The sequence below is a fragment of the Thamnophis elegans genome, chromosome 4 (genome assembly GCF_009769535.1).
Source record: "Thamnophis elegans isolate rThaEle1 chromosome 4, rThaEle1.pri, whole genome shotgun sequence".
Lineage (NCBI taxonomy): Eukaryota > Metazoa > Chordata > Lepidosauria > Squamata > Colubridae > Thamnophis > Thamnophis elegans.
Window position 1 is genome coordinate 42,015,331 of NC_045544.1, and position 22,000 is coordinate 42,037,330.

The 22,000-nt window shown below is 41.6% G+C and overlaps 1 protein-coding gene across 1 annotated transcript in view; it reads left to right on the top strand.

Moving 5' to 3' along the window:
* The window catches only part of L3MBTL3 (L3MBTL histone methyl-lysine binding protein 3), a 103,955-nt gene that overhangs the window by 71,357 nt on the left and 10,598 nt on the right, over window positions 1-22,000 (top strand). Inside the window, exons 17-18 of the mRNA XM_032216310.1 lie at window positions 10,508-10,657; window positions 12,556-12,693. Coding sequence (XP_032072201.1) covers window positions 10,508-10,657; window positions 12,556-12,693 — 288 coding nt within the window. The remainder of the gene's footprint in view (window positions 1-10,507; window positions 10,658-12,555; window positions 12,694-22,000) is intronic.

Below are 22,000 nucleotides of genomic sequence, written 5' to 3' on the forward strand. Positions count from 1 at the left end.
GACCTTGGAGTTCTATAGTAATAAAAAAGATTCAGATTTGCATACAAATGAATTACTCAATATCTTGTGTTTCTTTATGAGAACTCCATATTATAAGCTATATGGAATAGAGTAGACACGCCAAATGTTTTGTAATTTAAGTTACTAAAATTATTTAATAAGTTATTGTCAAGTTATTATCCAAGTTACTAAACTACATACATGCATGCTCTAAACTATATGTAAGTGTAAATTATTCACAAATACAAAATGACAAAAATAAGAATATTTTCAATTGGCTGAGGCCACCAGTAGTTAGTAATGTACAATATTACAATATTACAAGTAGTAATATACACGAGCCAACATGGAAGATGGAATATAGGTAATCCTTGTATTGAGCTCAGAATTTTGGTCATAAGTCATTTAATTTGTAGGTCGAGTCGCTATATGACCAGACTCGACTTTACAACCATCTTTACAAAGGTTGTTAAACAAGTCATGTGTTTGTCGGTCCAAATCCAACTCATCTGATGATTGTTTTTTTGCCAACAAAAAAAAAACAAAAAAAACCCAAACCCTCCAAGCCTGTAAAAAGCCCCATAAAATGTGATTGCAGGATGCTGCAATTGGTTGTAAATGCAAGCTAGTTGCTAAGTGCCTCAAATATGATCACGTGACCACAAGGTTGTATGGCAATCAATAGCTTTCAGTCCATAAGTAATTTTTTTCAATTCTGCCATAACTTGTAAGCCAATGATTACCTGTATCACAAAATTGAAAATATTTGGGAGAAAAAATAGGCTATATCATGGATACCAAGTTATCTTCTCTTGGGAGGACATTCCACATTTAAACTTCATTAATAAACATTCTTTTAACTTCCATTTTCCTCACCTTATTTGATGGGGAGATGTGGGAAAAGGACACTCACTGAACCTTGCTTGAGACTTCAAGACATAACAGCAGATAGGCTTTAATTATATAACTTGTCTTCTGAATTTTCGGACTTGTACTGGAGCCCATCCTCAGGGAATTTTCCCAAAAGAACAGGTGCTATTGGCTATTGGGCTATTCTGTGTGTTGGACTATTCTGTATTTTGTGGATATAAAAAATCCAAAGCACACACTCTACTTGAGAGAAATTACCTGTGGATGGGCTTCAGTATGAATCTGAAAGCTCGGAAGACTAAAGTTCCGGTCCTTGTGGCTGACTCAGATTGGATCCTGCTATAATATTGATTTTTATTTTTCTCATTATCTTCCCCAATTTCTCATTTTGGTCCTATTCCTGCATTATGTTTTAAGGGAATCCCCCAACAGTAAACTAGCAGATTGTGAATAGCTACCATGTTTCCCTTAAAATAACAGCCTAATTGGAAAATAAGCCGTAGCATGATTTTTCAAGGTGCTCATAATATAAGCCCTACCCCCAAAATAAACCCCAGTTAAGACATCAAAACGGATGAATTTAGTACCTGCATTTTCCCCAGAAATAAGACCTAATGGGAAATTAATCTTAATATGTCTTTTGGAGCAAAAATTAATATAAGACCCGAACTTATTTTCAGGGAAACATGGTATAACAAGACTTCATTTGGTAGACTTCTACATATTCTATTAATCTGAGTAAATCAAAATCTGTTCATCAAGTTGAAAGAATATTTCAAAATGCAAATATAACCTTTTAGAAGAAAGCCATTCAATCCAAAGCAGACAGATAATGGACAAAGCACTATAATCAATATCTCTACAATATTAGTGGGTTGATTTCTTTTCTTTTTGTCCTCCATCCACCTGAGTGTAATCAACATATTAGTGACCTCTTAACATAATGAACAGAACAGAATAGAAATACAATACAATGCAATACTTTATTGTGACTTTGAATGTACACTAATTGGCATACATTAAAATAAAATTACCTTGCATACACTAGAAATCTCTCAATAATTTCATGTAGATGTTGAAATTTCACTTTGTTCTGAGAAATTAAGTCTATATTTCAGTGAGGTTGGATGGGTCAGGTATGGAACAGGTATGGGAGAAAGTCTCATGCACAAGATTCCAATACAATTGTAACAGGTTTTTCCCTTGCATTTGTTCCTATTGCTCTTATTTCGAAGGATTAATCCATTAATTCCCCATTTTTCTAGTGTTTCTTAGTTTTGCTTAGTGCTCTTCGAAATTTATAGTGCATGTAAGTTCTCAAAGAGTTAATACAGAAATACTGTGTTTCTTTTGCTTTGTATTGCATTGAAACTAGGAGATAACATTGAGAGCTCTATTATTCTATTAAGCATACTTATGATCTATATAGTAATTACTTAAATTTAAATCCTAAAAGCTTGAAAAATCCCTTCTTTAGCAAAATTGCTGTCAAGCGAATTGTATAATTTGTTATTCTTCACAAACATCCAATGTTCATGTTTTACTTGAAGGGGAAATATAATCCCATTGTGTTCAAAGGCTCTGCCTCAATTTATGGAGTAAATCAATTAACATTCGCTCAGTAATAAAAGGCTTGTTATACAGAGCAGTGATGACGAACCTTTTCGGCACTAAATGCCCAAACCAGAATGCGTGCATGTGCACCAGTGCTGGAAACCTGAATTCCAGTATGCGTGCACCGGCCACATAGTCTTTGGGTTTCCAGTGCTCTGGCACGGGCAAAGACCAGTTGTCTGGCGCACATGCGTGTGCCGGAAACCAAAAGAGCAGCTGGCAATGGTGTGCATGCCCACAGAGAGGACTCTGCGTGCCATAGGTTTGCCATCACGGATATAGAGGCTTGGAGCCTATCTTTACTCACTGTTTTAAAAATCTGTTGGCTTCAAAGGATAGATAGAATGGAAATGGTGGTTGATGGTTAATAGTTGATTGAGCTAATAGCCAGGGATTAAGATAAACAAAGTCAGTAGTAGATGGAACTAATTAATTCTACTTTTCTTTCCATTCTGCATCATTGCAAAATCATTAAGAACTTTTGTAGGTATCTGCAGTCAAAACTGAAGGTCTTTATTTCAAATGTTGCTTCTATTCTACAGGGCTGCAAATTTATATATAATAATATGAGCCTAATTATCTTGTTCACAATAAGGCTTTTCTCTTAACACAGTAGAAAGGATTGAAAAAAAGCATATTAACTGAGTGAGGAAAATCCCAGGCTAAGCATCATAGTGGAGGTAGAAAACCTATTGCACGTGCATGGGTCAGCAGGGAACTATGGAAGAAAAAAAAAATCGAATTAATGATTTTATATTGGTTGACTAATTGAAGCACACCACACAATGCAGATTACATTCATTTATTTATTTATTTTATTTTATTAGCTTGTATGCCGCCCACTTTCGGAAGACTCAGGGCGGCTTACAAATAAAAAAGGGGAGGGGGGATATAAAAAATAAAAACAACAATTAAAAATTCAACAGCATTCATAACTTAGGATGGGGCTGGATAATTCAACAGCCGCAGGCCTGCCGGAACAGCCAGGTCTTAGTCGCTTTGCGGAAGGCCGGAAGGGTAGTAAAGGTCCGGATCTCAATGGGGAGATTGTTCCATAGGGCCAGAGCAGCTACAGAGAAGGCCCTTCCCGGGGGGGTCGCCAGCCGACATTGGCCAGCAGATGGAATCCGGAGGAGGCCTAGCCTGTGCGATCTAATAGGTCTCTGGGAGGTAACTGACAGGAGGTGGTCTCTCAAGTAACCAGGTCCTAAACCATGTAGGGCTTTAAAAGTAACGACTAGCACCTTGAAGCGTGTCCGGAGACCAATGGGAAGCCAGTGCAGCTCGCGGAGGATAGGTGTAATGTGGGAGTACCACAATCGCTCGCGCGGCTGCATTCTGGACTAGCTGAAGTCTTCGAACACTCTTCAGGGGCAGCCCCATGTAGAGCGCGTTACAGTAATCCAGTCTTGAGGTGACGAGTGCGTGAGTGACTATCCGAAGGGTCTCCCGGTCCAGATAGGGTCGCAATTGGTGCACCAGGCGAACCTGGGAAAAGGCCCCCCTGGTCACAGCCGACAGATGGTGTTCTAGTGTCAGCTGCAGATCCAGGAGGACTCCCAAATTGCAAGCCCTCTCTGAGGGGCGTATAATTTCACCCCCCAGGCTAAGAGATGGAATAGCTGGACCATCCTTGGGAGGGAGCATCAATAGCCACTCAGTCTTGTCGGGATTGAGTGCAAGCTTGTTCGTTCCCATCCACACCCTGACAGCCTCCAGGCACTGGCACAACACTTCTACCTCTTCACTGAGTTGACATGGGGCGGACAGATACAGTTGTGTATCGTCTGCATATTGATGATATTTAATCCCGTGCTGGCATATGATCTCACCCAGCGGCTTCATGTAGTTGTTAAATAGGAGGGGGGACAGGACCGAACCCTGCGGCACCCCATAATTGAGGGGCCTAGGGGTCGATCTCTGCCCTCCGATCAACACCGACTGCGACCTGTCCGAGAGGTAGGAGAACCACCGAAGAATGGTGCCTCCCACTCCCACCTCTCGCAACCGTCGCAGAAGGATACCATGGTCGATGGTATTGAAGGCCGCTGAGAGGTCAAGAAGCATTAGGATAGAGGAGTGACCCCTATCCCTGGCTCGCCAGAGATCATCGATCAGCGCGACCAAAGCAGTTTCCGTGCTGTAATCAGGCCTGAAACCAGACTGAAAGGAATCCAGATAATCGGTTTCATCCAAGGACCGCCGGAGTTGAAAGGCCACCACTTTCTCAACAACTTTCCCTACAAAGGGGAGGTTGGAGACTGGACGATAGTTACTCAAAATGGCTGGATCCAGAGCAGGTTTCTTCAGGAAGGGGTCTCACCACCGCATCCTTTAGGAGGTGCAGGAAGGATCCTTCCCGAAGAGAGGTGTTAACTATCATCTGAATCTAGCCACGTGTCATCTTCCTGCTGGTCGAGACCAGTCAGGAGGGGCACGGGTCCAGTATACAGGTGGAGGTACTCACCGCTCCCATGGCCTTGTCCACTTCCTCAGGAGCGACAAGTTGAAACTCGCTCCATGAAATCCGCCCAAGACCTTCGCCCGGTACCTCAGCTGGTACCGTGCAATTGGAGTCCAGATCTGTCCGAATCCGAGCGACTTTATCCATTAGAAACTGAACAAATTCCTCAGCTCTACCCTGTAAAGGGTCGTCCGCATCCCTCCCTTTCAAGAGGGAGCGGGCTATTCTAAACAAGGCGGCTGGGCGCAATTCAGCGGATGCAATAAGAGTGGCAAAATGCGCACATTTTGCCGCCCGTATTGCCACGAGATAGGTCCTGATATAGGCTCTAATCAGTGCTCGGTCTGATTCAGAGTTACTAGCCCTCGAGTGGCGCTTTAGGTGTCTCTTTTGGCGCTTCAAGGAGCCCTCCTGGATCCACTACCTTGGAGAGGCCGTAAAGGTGCAATACGGTTTAGAGCCCCCGCCGCCGCTGTATTCCAAGCAGCGACTAAGGACTCTACCGGACTGTGGACGAGAGCGTCAGGTATTTCTCCAAGCGCCGTCTGAAATCCCATAGGATCCATCAGGCACCTGGGGCGGAACCACCTAATCGGTTCCTCCTCTCTACAGTGGGGGATTGATTTCCGAAAGTCAAGCCTCAGTAGGAAGTGATCAGACCATGACAAGGGCAAGATCTTAATGCCCCTCAAATCTAGATCACATCTCCACTGCTCCGAAAGGAATACGAGGTCAAGTGTGTTACCTGCTGAGTGAGTCGAACCCCAGATTACTTGGGTCAAGTCCATGGCTGTCATGGAAGCCATGAACTCATGAACACCCCATCAGAGTGTTCACCGAGCAAAGGCAGGTTGAAATCTCCCAGGACCATAAGCCTGGGGAACTCTACTGCCAGCTCGGCTACTGACTCGAGGAGTGAGGGGAGGGCTGTTGCAAAACTGTTGGGAGGAAGGTACGTTAACAACAAGCCCACTTTACCCTCAAGGTCCAACTTCACCAACAAGGATTCACACCCAACAAGCTCCGGAGCAGGGATCCTACGAGGAACTAATGACCCTCGGATGATGACAGCCACTCCCCTACCCCTTTCCTGGGGTTGCGGCTGATGAAGCACCTGAAACCATTCTGGGCACATTTCAGTGAGGGGGACTCATCCCTCCGGGCCCAGCCAGGTTTCAGTAATACATGCCAGGTCTGCCCCCTCGTCTAATATTAGGTCCCGGACGAGGGGAGCCTTGTGAACCACAGACCTGGCATTTAGCAACAACAGCCTGAGACCAGGGCCCTGACCACTCTCGCCATCTGGTCCTGGAGTGGAACTAACAGGGCCGGAAGGAGGGATCGCTGTGACGTAGCGGACCCTCCTTCCCCAGTAATGGCTAGCTCTGAAGTTCCCATCGTACCTGCTCCTCCCTGTCATGACCATAATGTTCCGGCCCACTCCCGGACTCATGGACCCCATTTCCCCTCCCGTAGCCTCCGCTCTCTCCGGCAAGCCATTTATCTCAATCATTCTAGGACGGGAGGTAGGCCTGGGCCCCCTACCACTTCTGCAGTAGCACTCAGTGGAGGAAGCACCCGGCTGTACTCTCAGTCCTCTCATACTTACATAGTCGCTCAGTCATACAGTCCCCACATAAGTCAAGTTAAAATTACAGGTTACAATGATAATAAAGATTAATAAAAGTGGGTACAACCATCAACCATCCATCACATACATATCACATACATACCCCATACAAAAAGAAAAATTATGCTGCTGTTAATATGTGCAAAGTTCATACAAAGTTTGTGGCGGGTTCAAAGAGTCCAGTCTGCTGAAGTTAGCGGAGATATAGAGGGAGAGAAAGTTCGGCTTCCCCCTTTCTCGTGCGATAGGATGGTGTAGTAATAAGATGGTGTAGTAATATAGGGGTCCAAAAAAGTCTGCAGGGGCTGAGGTGGTGTCCCCGGGTATCAACGGGCGGTGGTGGTTACACCAGATGGGGCCAGATCGCAAATCCAAAGTCCAGCAGCCATGATCAGGGAAGCCAGATGACAAAAGGCCCCATATGCATGAGGGCAAACAGAGGACACACAAAGGAAGGGCCGCACCACAGGGGAAGGTCGAGTCCAGTAAGATGGAGGAGGGGGGAGTCTAGAGGGTTGTGGCAGTGGCAACGAGGCCAGCAGTCTAGTCTCATACAGCGCCATACCAGGCTGCCTACCCCACTCTCTGAAACAGGCCCACAAAGTCCAAGAAATCCCAAAAGCGGGGGCAAGGATGTCAGGGAGTGCCAGAAAACGCCAAGCAACATAGACCGCCAAGGCTGAGGGAGGGGAGCGCCTAGGAGACCGCGGCAGCAATAAATAGGCCAGAGATGAAAAGGCCAGCCACCTCACCTTGTCCAGCGCCGTTCCGATACACCCACCTCCTCTTTGATAGCAATAGTCCTCAAGCAACCAGGTCACTCCAGGGGCTCCTCCCAGTCAGCAAGAAAACAGCCAAAAACAGCCAAAAGAACCAGGACTAGGGCCATGAAACGCCGAGAACGGCGTCTTCAGCGCGGCGCTGCCATTTCCGTCATCATTGCCGAACGCTGCAGAAGTTACTCCGGGTGGCCGCGTGGACCAGAAGCCGTCCGACAGCGGCAACCCCTCAGAATGCCACCCGTTTCGGTCCCCCGAATTGCGCTCAGTTGCTGGGACCCCTTCTCGCAAGACTCCGAATCAGGTTGCCGATTTTCTCAGGTGTTTTTCCGTTATTGACTGAGTTGCTGTATTCATGTTTATCATTAAGAAAGGTTGTTCAGCAGAACAAAGGCAATTCCCAAAATCTCAAGTCTAGTCTTTCTCTCTTCCAGACTTGTGGTACAATATTGATTTTCTTTGGCATGAACTGACATACTTACCCTTCCACCCTCCTTCCCTCCCTCCCTTCTTTCCTGAAATTTATATGGCCACCTACTTGCTCACAATGACTCTAGGCGATTTACAAGTAGAAAAAACAAAAAACAACAATTTCCCCCAAACAGAACAACACACAATCAAACCCACTTGATGGGTTCCATCCCACTTTGGATTTCCAAGTCTTCAAAGCCTTTTGAAAGAGTGTCAAAGTGGAAACTGGTCTAATTTCTGAAGGTATGATGTGCCAAAGGGAGGGAGCCACCACTTTGAGTCTTTAGCATCAGAGGCCTGCTGACTTAGAAGTCTGAGAGTTTAACAATTGACTTTCTGCATGCAACTATCAACCAGTGATTTCCATGCCCTCATTCATATTATTGAACTTAAATAAACGGGCACCGCTCTTTTGAGCATAAAATGATCAGGATGAAATGGTTCCACTGATTTGTAAGAAAGTGACAAAATATATTGACTCCTTGTGGCTGATGAAAGTCAGTGAAATGATAAATGTGTCTTATTTGAAAAGACATAATGCTTAAATCTTTAAATAATTGCAGAAAAATGGTATGAACAAAAATAGATTAATACGAGAATGAAGGTTTTTTTTAGTGCACAGCTTTAATTTAAATCTCAAAAAGCGTGGTGTTATGGACTATTAAAAATGAGCTAAACGTTACACAAACTAGACTGCTTTTGTGGCTAACATTTCATAATGAATAGGCATTTGGTTAGGATTCTCAAGAGGTTTGTGATAATTTTGTCACAATTAGTGGAATGTGAGATAGTATGTGGGAAAATGTCATTGGCTTTGGGAGAAAAAGAAGCAGCAGATAAAATGTTAGGATTTAAAAAAAAAACTTACATGAAGAAAAGCCTTCTTGGGTGGAAAAGAAATAACATATTTCATGAAGTCAGGTGCTTCAGTTTATTGACAAGAAAAATCTTACTGAAATTTTTAATAAACCCAGTAAAACCTAATGCAAACTAAACTGGGAAAAGATCCAGAAAAAAGAAAAGGAAAAAAGAAGAAAAACAACAGACTATAATAAAGAATTGACTTCCAAACTTTATGACACTGAGCATAAGCTAATTTGTGCTCTTTTTTACAATTTCCTGACTTTAGAAAAGAATATTGAAGGAAAGCAAGTAGGCAACAGTAAAATGTTTGGATTCAGTAATACTATGGTATCTTTGCTGATTTCATAAACAGGGTTATCTTTTCAAAGGTTCGGGGAAAATAAAGCTGGCTGCTTTTATCTGAAGAAGCTAAATTAAGGAATAGAGATACTGAAGATTAGTATCTCATGGAACAATAGGATGGAAGTGACATTTTTGAATGGTCTTTTGGGGAACCTTCAGATTCCTCAAGCAGTTAATGAGGTTCCATGAAAGACTAAAAAAAAGTATTCACTTGAACATTGCCAGTTTTCTATTAAGAGATTTGTCTCTTGATCAGATTAAAGTGGGTTTTTTTTAAATGAACAGCTCCACAACCTGAAAGTTTGAAAAACCTGAGATAGACTGTGATCCTCACACTGATATTTGTAATTACTTTTCTTTCCTCTTAAGAAAATTCATAAAATGCAAGACATGTGATATAACAGTTCAATAATATTTAGCTAAAATAACATACATACATACATACATACATACATACATACATTGTGTGTGTGTGTGTATACACACACACCGTATTTTTCGGAGTATAAGATACACCTTTTTCCCCACTAAGAGTGTGGAAATGTTGGTGTGTCTTATACATCGAATATATTTATTTTTGGCCTCCAGAAGCCCTGCTCCCTGCATCCCATTTTTGCGAAAAACGGCTGTTTCTCACAAAAAATGGAGGCGTTTTTGACCCCCCCCCTTTCAAAAGCACTCTAAAGGCTTCAGCGGGGCTAGGGGAAGGCAAAAATACAGTTTTTGCAAAACAAAATGAGTGGAAAAAAGGCAGTTTTTGCAAAAATTGAGGTGTTTCTGCTTTCCCCCAGTCCCCAGAAGCACTCTGCATGCTTCAGCAGGGCTGGGGGAAGGCAAAAATGCCTCCATTCTTGTGAAAAAAGTCCCATTTTCCTCCGGTTTGTCACAAAAACAGCGTTTTTTTGCCTTCCCCCAGCCCTGCTGAAGCCTGCAGAGTGTTCCTGGGAGCCCGGGGGGTGGGGTGGGGGGATGACAAAAACTTTTTTTCTTACTTCTTTGCAATCTTGGTGCATCTTATACACCGGTGCAAAAAATATGGTAGTCTCAATAGTATTAATGGTCCCACAAAAAAGAAAGGAAAAGTGAAAAAGGAGAAACAACCCATTTTTATTCATAATTCTTGCTACCCTGTCAGAGTACTGCATTATTTTGCTCATTCCCTTAACCTATTGACCCTTGAGAATATGGCATTCTTATTTCTAATAATAAAGAAAATATTTATCTTTAAATTATAAATATCCATCACAAATGAATAAGCTTCATAACAAGCTTCACTGAAAATAAACATTGTATGCTTCAACATACTTTGCAGAAAGTGATGCTGCTGTTAGGAACACAAGGCATTTATGCTTCTGTCTGTTAATGAATTCCAAGTAATTGTAAAGAAATCGTAACCAGTATAATGTTTGTTTCAACTAGGAAGTGCTTTAGTGTCTAATCTTCTGTTTTTCCTTCTCTGTCTCTAATTTTCAGTGTGATCAACTGCCCGTATTCTGAAATAAACCTGAACAAAGAACATACTCTTTCGGACCGTTTAAGTGGGGAGACCCCTTTAAATAATCCACCTATGCATTGGAATCAAAAATCAGAAATAAATGAAAGATCAGCCTCTCCTATAATCAAGTAACTATGTCAATGAAATTATGCTGAAACATTATTGTACTATATGTGTTTTATGTGTGTGGCTGATCCTGAAGTACATATGTTGTCTTGTGTGGTGTTTGTTTCAGGATACAGGGGCAAACTCAAAAGGCCTTGACTGATTTTTTTTTTTAAATGTGAATTCTTTAAGTAAGTTCATTTTGCACTTGTGAGAAGAACTTGGAAATGCTTGTGACTCATTAGTATGTATTTCTAAGACTGAAAGAGAAGTGCTTTTGGTCTCCGTTGTAAGGTTCTAGTTATTCCCAGGGGATTTGGGCTTTTTTCTTCCTCTTGAGCAGTTTAATCCCATATATCATCAGAACATGTGTTTGAATCTTTCTACATTTAAAAAAGAAAAGCCATGGGGAATTGCTGTTCAAGAAATAACAATCCCAAATCCCATTGGGCATTGGGAACAAATTGCAGTGATTTCAATCCTGATAAGTATAAATGTCTTTTGTTGATGGCATATATCGATTATACACATGCTCATATTTATACTGTGTTTCCCCGAAAATACAACCTGTCCTGAAACTAAAGCCTTGCCACATTTTTTGCGTGAACAAAAATATAAGCCCACCACCGAAAATAACCCTCCTGGACAATCCCCCCCCATCTCTGGCCAGGCAGACCACCACTCACCGACATAGCAGTATCCTGAAGGCGCCAAGCTGCAGGAGTTGGGGGGGAGAAAGGCCCTCACATTGCTTGCCGTCTTTGGGATACCTGTAGGTTGGAAGTGGTATTCTGCCTGACCGGAGGGGGTAGTTGCCCAGCTCTCCCTGCAGCTGCAGCAGCTGCCGCCGCACTCCAAGCATAACGTCTTCTCCGGTTCCAAACTTGGCTGCCGAGTCTTCCAGGAGCGGCCGCTCTAGGAGTGCGCTCTGTGGTTGTGGGCTGGCTGCTGGAAGACTCTGTAAGAGAGTCTTCCAGACAGAGAGTCTTCCAGCAGCCAGCCCACAACCATAGAGCGCACTCCTAGAGCGGCCGCTGCTGGAAGACTCGGCATCCGAGTGTGGGAGTTTGGAACTGGAGAAGACGTTATGCTCGGAGCGCCACGTTGGCTGCTGCAGGGCGAGCTGGGCCCGGACATGTTGAGGCTAGGAGGCATACCTGCTGAGGGCAGAACAGACGCTTGCGCAACCCCCTTCTCCAGCTCGGCAGAGCTCCATGCACTGACTAATGTTCCAAGCCGCGGGAGCTGGGCAGAGCACCACGTGGCTTGGTGCCTTAAGGATACCCCTAGGTCAGTGAATGGTGCTCTACCTGGCTGGAGAGGGGGTTTGCCGGGCGGTTGCTTGTGAGCTTGGTCACCTCATGGCTGCTTCGCCCCTGAGGCTGTGCCTGGCTCTTTGGGAGCCAGTTCTCAAGGAAGCAGCTGCCCAGCAACTCCAAAACAATAAGCCCTACCCTATAATAAGCCCAAAGCCATATTTTGTAAGTAAGAAGAAAATAAGACCCTATCGTATTTTTGGGGAAACACGGCAATGCATGGTTTTATTGAAGACAAATCTTTAAATCAGATGCATACAAAGCTGGAGAATTAGGTTACACATTTTCTCTTTTTGTGAGACTAAATGTATATGTTAAGGCAGTGCTTCTTCACCATGGACCCCCTTTAAAAACCTTTTGTGGCCATGGACGATGGTTACAGACCACCAAGACTTAACTCAAGATCTAAATCATAAAATTTCTTCAAGCCTTTGTGAACCACCTACGATGACTTCATGTAAATGCTTTAAATGAATAGCCTGGTATATGCTAATTATATTCAATTAATAAATAAGAGATACTCAGTAATATTCAGCTTTATTTTCCAGTTTAAGTTTTGCATCAATGCAGAATTTTAAATAATTGCTTTTTTATATATATAACAGTAACAGAAAATGTCCTAGTCCCACTCACACTGGAGTAAAGCCTGCACCTCATTTACAGTCTTCAAAGGAGGAAGATACAGATGTGAAACTTCTTTGCAGAAAGCCTTTAGTGTGTGATGTCAAAGAAGAAAACTGCAGGTATCTATCTGTTTTGTTTTAAAATACTATATATTTTAGCTCTGATCTATGTAATCTGTAATCTCTTTTGCTGCTTTCCAAAACATAATCTTTTATTCAAGATTTTAATTGTATCATGTAAATGATGTGGCCTACAAATCCATTTGCTAAATTTTTGAAAAGGCAAAAACGGCCCTCCAGGATCTGAAGTCCCTCTGGAGGCCGGAAACATTCTCCATTTCTGGCACCAGGAGGCTTCAGTGAAGACCTCCAGAGCCTGGGGGAGGCCATTTTAGCCTTCCCAGAGGCTCGAGGAAAGCCTCCGGAGTCTGGGGAGGGCAAAAAACAGAAGTTCCATATTTCACTGTCTACAAGTTCCGGAGGCTTTCCTGGAGCCTGGGGAGGGCGAATTCCCCCCCCCCCAGAAGCCCTCTGAAAACAGTCTGTTTCCAAACTTCTGGTAGGTCTGGAAGTTCCATTTTTAACGCTACCCAGGCTCTGGAGGCTTTCCTGGAGCCTGGGGAGGCTGAAAATCAACTGGCTGGCACGCTCATGCGTGCTGGAGCCTTACATAGGGCAATGGCTCGCATGCCCACAGATGGCGCCACATGTCATCTATGGCACATGCGCCATAGGTTCGCCATCATGGGATTAGACAGTCACTTGTCTGAGATGGTACATGTTCTCCTGCTTGAGCAGGCGGCTGGACTAGAAGAACTCCAAGGTCCCTTCCAGCTTCTATTCTAATTCTATTCCTATTTCCGTATAGTTTTAATTCCATTCTTAAAAGAAACATATGGTAGTCCTTCACTTACTTGTAGCAATTCTTCTGCCCTTTTCCCCTACAGGTATAGAGGCTTATTGCTTTAATTTTTATAATAATAATAACAACAACGACAACAACAACAACAACAACAACAAGGGTTCTGTTGGATGCTATGGCTCCTGGGCATTCTGCACAAAATGAGCTACAGGGCTCAGCTCCCTCTGCTAGGCAACCAGGGCATGGAGCTGACAAGCTACTGGAAGAAAAAATGAAAAAGCGAAAAATCTGAACTAGGGAAGAAAACATCTCTATTATGAAAGCTTACTATCAGTCTGAGCCAGCAAAATGTGGATTTCAAAAACGAATGCATCAGATTGGAAAGTGAACCACACAGACTGTGATATCAGTGAACAAAGGCTAATGGACTAACGACGTGTAATTCTAAGCCACAAATTTTTCACTACAGCAGAATTAATAGGAATAGAAGAGAAAGCAACTAATGGTCTGAGTATACCAACAAAGAAGAGTAACATCAAGAATGATTTGAAGACTCAAAAGCAAACTGAGGAAGAAAGGGAGGAAGAGGATGCTGAAATGGATGAAGATAAACAACAAGGAAGCACTGAAGAACAAACACCAACAGATATTGCTCAATTAGCTGAGAAAATAAAGCATCAAATGGAAGATGCTGAAAGAACACGTTTGCCAAAGCTGAACCAAGTGGACCGGAAAGAATTGAGAAAGGTACTAAAAAAGGTCAATGAGGCTGTGCAAATCATTCAAACCACATTAGCTGAAACAAACCAGCTGATGTATGCAGCAGCCTTCATAACCACCAAAGAATTGGGTTTGAAAATACAAAAGAACCAAAGAGGCAATAAGAGGAAGCCTAAATGGAAAATTGGTTTGGAATTGAAGATCAAAAAATTTCGTGAAGACTTGAGCAACTTGAAGAACTTAAGGCAAGGTTAGATAAAGAACAAGCAGGTCAAAAGCAGCCTGGAAGCAAGATACGATTTGGGGAATAAAGAGATTGCGATAGTAATTGAAAAGCTGAAGCAGAGGGTTGTTGCCATTAGTGAAAAGATTCAAAGATATGAAAACTGAGTAACTCAATTCAAGGAAAACTCACAGTTCAGAGCAAATCAGCACCAGTTTTATAAGAGCTTAGAAAGTGGAGATGGAGTAATAACAAATGAAAAGCCTGATAAAGAGAAAGCTCTGAAATTCTGGAAGAATTTGTGGGAAAACAACAAGAAACACAACAGAAATGCAAAATGGATCAAACAGATTGAGGATTCTATTAAAGTGCATAAAATGGAAGATGTGAAAATAACAAAAGAAATGGTGCAAAGACAGTCAAGAAAAGTGAAGAACTGGAGTGCACCTGGACCAGATGAATTACATGGCTTCTGGTTAAAGGCACAAGTGTGCACAAAAGATTGGCAGCCCAAATGAACCAGATCTTAAAAAAAACACCTGAAAATGATGAATGGATGACAACTGTAAGGACATTTTTGATCCAAAAAGATAAAGAAAAAGGAAAGCATCCTGGAAACTAAAGGCCAATCACCTGTTTGCCAACAACATACAAGCTCCTTACTGGTATCATTGCAAACCAAATTTATGGATATTTGGAAAGAAATAACTTGCTTCCTGTAGAGCAGAAAGGATGCTGCAAAAATTCAAGAGGAACAAAGGACTAACTGCTGATTGACAAACTAATCCCAAAGAATTCAAAGAAAAGACAAACCAACCTGTTCATGGCTTGGATAGACTATAAGAAAGCATTTGATTCATTTCCCCATAGCTGGATCAAGAAATGCCTGAAAATCTTTGGCATCTGCAGCAACATACAAAAATTCATGGAAACCTCAATGAACCTGTGGAAAACGAAGCTTATAGTAATGAAGAAGTACTGGGTGAAGTTGAAATTAAACAAGGCATTTTCCAGGGCGATTCAGTTTCACCCCTACTTTTTATACTCTCAATGCTACCACTGACAATCATTTTGAAGAAGATGAACTACGAACTTGCAAAGAAAGGACTGAAAATTTAGCACTTGGTGTACATGGATGATTTGAAGCTGTTTGGTAAAACAAAAGCTGAACTGAACTGGACTACTGCAACATGCTCTACATGGGGCAGCCCTTGAAGAGCATTTGTCCAGAATGCAGCCACGCGAGCGATCGTGGGTGCACCTCGGTTCACCCACGTAACACCTATCCTCCGTGAGCTGCACTGGCTGCCTATTGGTCTCCGGATACGCTTCAAGGCGCTAGTTGTCACTTATAAAGCTCTTCATGGTATTGGACCTGGGTACTTGAGAGACCGCCTGCTGCCAATCACCTCCACTAGACCGATTAGATCCCACAGATTAGGCCTCCTCCGAATTCCATCCGCCGGCCAGTGCCAACTGGCGACTACCCGGAGGAGAGCCTTCTCTGTGGCTGCTCCGACCCTCTGGAACGAACTCCCCGTGGAGATTCGAACCCTCACCACCCTCCAGGCCTTCCGCAAAGCCCTTAAAACCTGGCTGTTCCGACAGGCCTGGGGCTAAAGAGCTGTTGCCCCCGTCTCAAATGGTATGACTGTTGTGTGTTTTTAAATTATGTATTGCTATGTTTTGTCTTTCATTTTCTGTCTGTACCCCCCTTCCCTTAGCCACAAAGTACATGAAGGCAAAAATTCAACATATTACCACCAACAGCAAATGTTGCCTCTGTAATGAGAAAGACAAGACAGTCGACCACTTGATCAGTGGGTGCAACAAAATTTCACAAACTGACTACCTACAACGCCATGACCGTGTTGCTAAGATCATTCATTGGAAATTGTGCCAAAGTTTGGATTTGAGTACAGCAAAAACCACTGGGACCATCAGGTTCAGAAGGTTTTAGGGAATGAGAAAGTCAAAATCTTGTGGGACTTCAGAATTCAGACTGACAGGCACTTGGCCTACAACACACTGACATAACAATAGTTGAAAAGAAAAAAAGTATGGTTCATTGATATTGCAATACCTGGAGATGCACGAATTGAAGATAAACAGCAAGACAAGATCACAACATACCGTGACTTGCAAATTGAAGTTGAGCGACTATGGAAAATTGTTTGTTGTCCCGATTGTAATTGGAGCCCTTGGAGCAATACCTAAAAGGCTACCTCACTATTTGGAAATTTTAAATTTATCAGACTTGAACATTTTGATTCTACAAAAAACCACCCTACTTGGAACAGCATATATCCTCCAATGTTACCTTAACAGTCGCTAGGTCCTTGGTTAGGACTCGAGCTGTTGAGCTACCAACCAGCCCCAAAGGCTGTGAATCTCACCAAAGATTAACCTAATAATGATGATGATGATGATGATGATAAGTATTAGAAATAACAACTGAGATGGTCAAAAATTGAGTAAAAAAAGTAAAGAATTGGACATTACCTGGAAATGACCAATTACATGGTTTCTGGCTCAAATATCTGACCAGTTTACATGCAACATTGGCCAGGCAACTGAATGAAATTTTACAAAATGGTCAAATTGATGAATGGTTGACAACTGGAAAAACATACTTGATTCAGAAAGATGCAACTAAAGGAACAATACCTTGAAACTACAGACCAATAACATGCTTGCCAACAACCTTCAAATTACTCACAGGCATTATTGCAGATAACATTATGGATTATTTGGAAACAAACAACATCTTGCCAGTAGAGCAAAAAGGCAACAGAAGAAGGAGCAGGGCACAAAAGATCAGCTCCTAATTGATAAAATGATATTAGAAAATTGTAAGAACAGAAAAACGAACTTGAATATGGTCTGGATTGATTACAAAAAGGCATTTGACTCATTGCCACATAGTTGGATCATAAAATGCTTAGAAACAACTGGCATTAGCAAAAACATTACATACTTTACTGAAAAGGCGATGAAACAGTGGAGAACTGAGTTGGCAGTAGGGAATGAGAACTACGGAATGGTTAATATCAAGTGAGGAATTTTCCAGGGTGATTCACTTTCACCCCTTCTCTTCATCATCACGATGATCCCACTATCAGTAATCTTTAAAAAAAAAATGAAATTAGGCTACCAAACAGCCAAATAAGCTGAAAATATTTCGCATTTATTATATATGGATGATTTGAAACTCTATGGAAAGTCAGAAATAGAAATTCAATCACTGACAAACATACTCCGAGTATTCAGCACCGATATTTCAGTGCAGTTTGGCATGGAAAAATGTGCCACTGTATCCATAAAAAGGGGCAAAATCACTACATGTGAGGGAATTGAAATGGCCAATGGCCAAGTGATTAAATGCAATGAAAATGAAGCCTACAAATACTTAGGCATTCTGCAGTTGGATAACATCAAGCATGGAGAAGTAAAAACTATTGTCGGGACAGTACACCAACAGAGTTTAGGAAAATTTTGAAATCTAAATTGAATGGTGGAAATACAATCAAGGCCATAAATACCTGGGCAATACCAGTTATAAGATACACAGCTGGTATAGTTAACTGGACACAAGCTGATTTGGACATTTTGGACCGAAAAACCAGGAAACTAATGACAATGCACTACAGTTTACATCCACGTGGTGATACTGATAGACTATACCTGCCCCGAAAATCAGGTGGCAGAGGATTATTACAAGTGAAGCAAATAGTTGAAAAAGAAAAACATGCACTGGATGATTATTTAAAAGAAAGTCAAGAACATCTATTAATCGAAGTAAAGAACAAAAATCTACTGAAGGCCCAACAGACGAAACAAGAATACAGAAAAGATGTGATAAAGTCAAGAATGGAGAGTTGGCAGAACAAAGCATTGCATGGCCAATTTCTCGAAAAAATAAAAGATAAAGTGGACAGCGAAAAGGCTTGGTTATGGTTAACAGCAGGTACATTAAAGAAAGAAACAGAGTCACTAATCCTGGCTGCGCAAGAACAAGCTATCCGCCCAAATGCCATTAAGGCCAAAATCAAAAAATCCTCTGATGATGCCAAATGCAGACTTTGCAAAGAAGCTGATGAAACTGTTGATTACATACTCAGCTGCTGTAAAAAAATCACGCAGACTGATTATAAATTGCAGCACAATTCAGTAGCACAAATGATCCATTGGAATTTGTGCAAAAATTATAATATTAAAACAACAACAAACAAGTGGGAACATAAGCCTGAAAAAGTCACCGAAAATCAGATGGTTAAGATCTTATGGGATTTTCGTATACAAACGGACAAAATACTGGCGCATAATACACCAGACATCACACTGGTTGAGAAAAACAAGGTTACAATCATAGACATCGCAATACCAGATGATAGCAGGGTCGACGAGAAGGAACATGAAAAAATTGCAAAATACCAGGACTTAAAAATCGAAATTCAACGACTATGGCACAAACCAGCAGTAGTAATTCCAGTGGTAATTGGCACACTGGGTGCTATTCCAAAAGCACTGGAATTACATTTAAAACAGTTAAAAATTGACAAAATCACCATCAGTCAAATGCAAAAAGCCGCACTGCTTGGATCTGCACGCATATTACGAAAATACGTTACGACGTCCTAGGCCCCTGGGTGGGGCCCGACTAGTAATCAATGCCAAATCCAGCGAAACAACTGGCTGCTGTGATACAATTCTGTTGTTGCTTTATAATAATAATAAACAACTTGTGTATGAAAGAAAAAAGAAAACAGTATCACAGCACTAATAGCAATAAACAGAGGAAAAAAACTGTTTGAGAATTTGATGTGGTGATTATGTTACAGATAGTATAATGAAATATCCCAGAGTTAATATTAAAATGCACTATATTCATAACATCCATAGTATTAACTAGTTATAACAACCTATGACTAGGGATAAAGCATCAGGTTGGGAAATTTAATTGCATACAGTTCATATTTCACAGCACTGTCTGGATTACTGTAGCATCCTATTTAATTAAAAAGCAATTCAATCCCTTCAAACTGGATCAAATTATTTTCAGTAATTATGTCTAGAAGTTTATTTTTCAATATTAGTGTCCTAGAAAGGAGAACAGAAGAACCAAAAATGAATATTCAGTCTTTTCCTAATTAGTAGGAAATTCTGCAGACCAATGCTAAGTACTGTCACAGAAATTCTACATCCATTTTAAAACTTCATTTAAAAAGTGTCTTTATCATTTTAATGTTAATTTAATGTTAATCTATGTTCATGTTTTTCATTTATTTTTGTATTCAGAGTGGACAATATCTCATTCTTCCTGTCACATCTGTTTCTGGAGTCTAGGCTATTTTTAAATGTGCTTCAAATATCTTTGAAAGGTGTAACATAGCTAGAAATAAGAAAAATATTAGAGATTAATTACTACTTAAAGTACTAAGACTTTGAAAATTAATCAATAGCTTAACAATGACTACATTTTCCTGGAATAAGTGTCTTCTCCAGACCAGTGGTGGGGCCCTACCGTTTGGGCCAGTTCAGCCAAACCGGTAGTGGTTTGGCGGTCTGGGTTGTTGGAACCGGCAGCGACCCAGCCTGCCACACCCCCGAACTGGTTCTCTTGGTGGTGCCATAGCCGCCATCTTGTTTTTTGCTTCTATGCATGCGCAGAACAATTTTTATTGTACTGTGCATGCACACGCAGCGCACATGATGCAAGTGTGCGGCCATGACTGAACTGGCAATAGTGGCTGCCAGAATCCACCCCTGCTCCAGACGCTTCACAAATATGAAGAAGTGCAACCCAAACACTTCTTTTTTATTAGTTGAACCAGCCAAACCTCTTGATGAGTTTATATGCTGCTTAGAAAGTGAAGTGTCAGAAACTGAAGCAGCCACGTGAGTCTTAAACCAGTGTGGGCTGCTTTGAAGGTTTGAAGAGAGATGCTTTATTTGCAGTTCTCTGTCCTGCAAAGTCCAGAGAGTTGCAAATAAAGCAACTGTCCAGCCCTATTACATTGTTGAGTAGTACAGTTTTTACAGGTGATTCCAAATCGCCTTGTCCTTCCCAAGACACAAGGATACACTTACCGTATTTTTTGGAGTATAAGACGCTCCAAAGTATAAGACGCACCTAGCTTTTGGGGATGAAAACAAGAGAAAAAAAATCTGCCTCTGCCTTCCAGCAATTTGCCTCCTTGCACCAAACAGCAAACTCTACAGAAGATATACACTGTGTGTGATATCACATTTCAGACTGTACTTGTACAGCTGCTGTTAAAATTGATGTGGCTTTCAGGAAGTATACATTATTCTCTGCTATTTAAAAGAAGATACAAAAGCACTTCAGATCAAGCTTTTATTTTAAAAAGCTTCTTCATTTTAAGTTGTCTAGAACAATAATAAAGCAGTCTTTAAAAAATAAGTAATAATTTGAACATTCTGTAGGCATTTATAGTTATTGACTTACCTCCTTGCAGCAAATAGCCTGTTTCAGTTTAGCCTGATTAAAAGGGAAAAAAATCTGCCCCTCAGCAATTTGCCTTGTTGCAGAGAACAGCAAGTTTAGCTTTCAATTTCAGTTTAAACTCTGGGCCCCCGATCATCAGCTGTTTCAGGCTGCAGGGATTGCCATAGCCTACTGCCACCTTCGCAAGCCCCATTTTCTCTGTTTGCTGCAAAGAGGTAAATTTCTGGGAGGCAGAGGCCAAAGGGTGGGGGCCAGTGGGTGGGGCTACAGACACAGCCAAATTTTCACCCTCTTCTAGGGGGTAAAAAGGTGCGTCTTATATTCCGAGTAATGCTCTTCATAACTAGAAACTGCTTCCCTGAAACTGGAAGATATAAATGTTGAATGGCTGTTCATCTCTGAGCGGCCACTCAACATTCATTCATTTATTCATACATCACATTAGATCATCATGCTTAAGAATTAGGTAGGTTCACAACACATTAAGGCACAAACAATGATTTATAGTTCACAGTAGCCAACTTCATGCAACATTCTAAGCAAAAATCAAAGTCTATGAATTGATATTGAAGTTTCCTTCACCGTATTCTGAACATTATTGAATTAAATATTTAAAATGAATTTGAGCTTGCATTGTAAGCAATGATAGCAGGTAATACCTAACTGTCTTATTTTGTTTTGACCAGTTTCTCTTAACTGTTTTCATTGCTGCAGAATATAGATATTGTTCTCTTACAGGAAACTCAGTCATAAGTTATTGTGATCATAAATTAAGACACCACTAGTCTGGATCCATTTTTTTAAAACTTCATAGTGATTAAAAAGGTTCAGCAAACCCATTCTTTTGAATGGGCAAGGGTGGGATTTTTTTGCCGGAAACTGGCAAAAATGCTGGAAACCCAACAAAAACATCACAAATTGGTCACGTGACCATGGGATATTGCAGCCTGTTGTAAAGTGCAGTCATGTGTCTACTGGGAGGTGTGTGTGACGTATTTCAGTGGGCAGAAGTGCATTGCAAACCATAAAGCACCCAGCCTGAGGTCTTTATAACTACAAACTTTCGTAAAACGACCAGCTGTTAATTAAGGATTACCTGCTTCTTGTTTTTCAATGTTGCACATTTCAGTATTGCAATATACTTATGATTCTA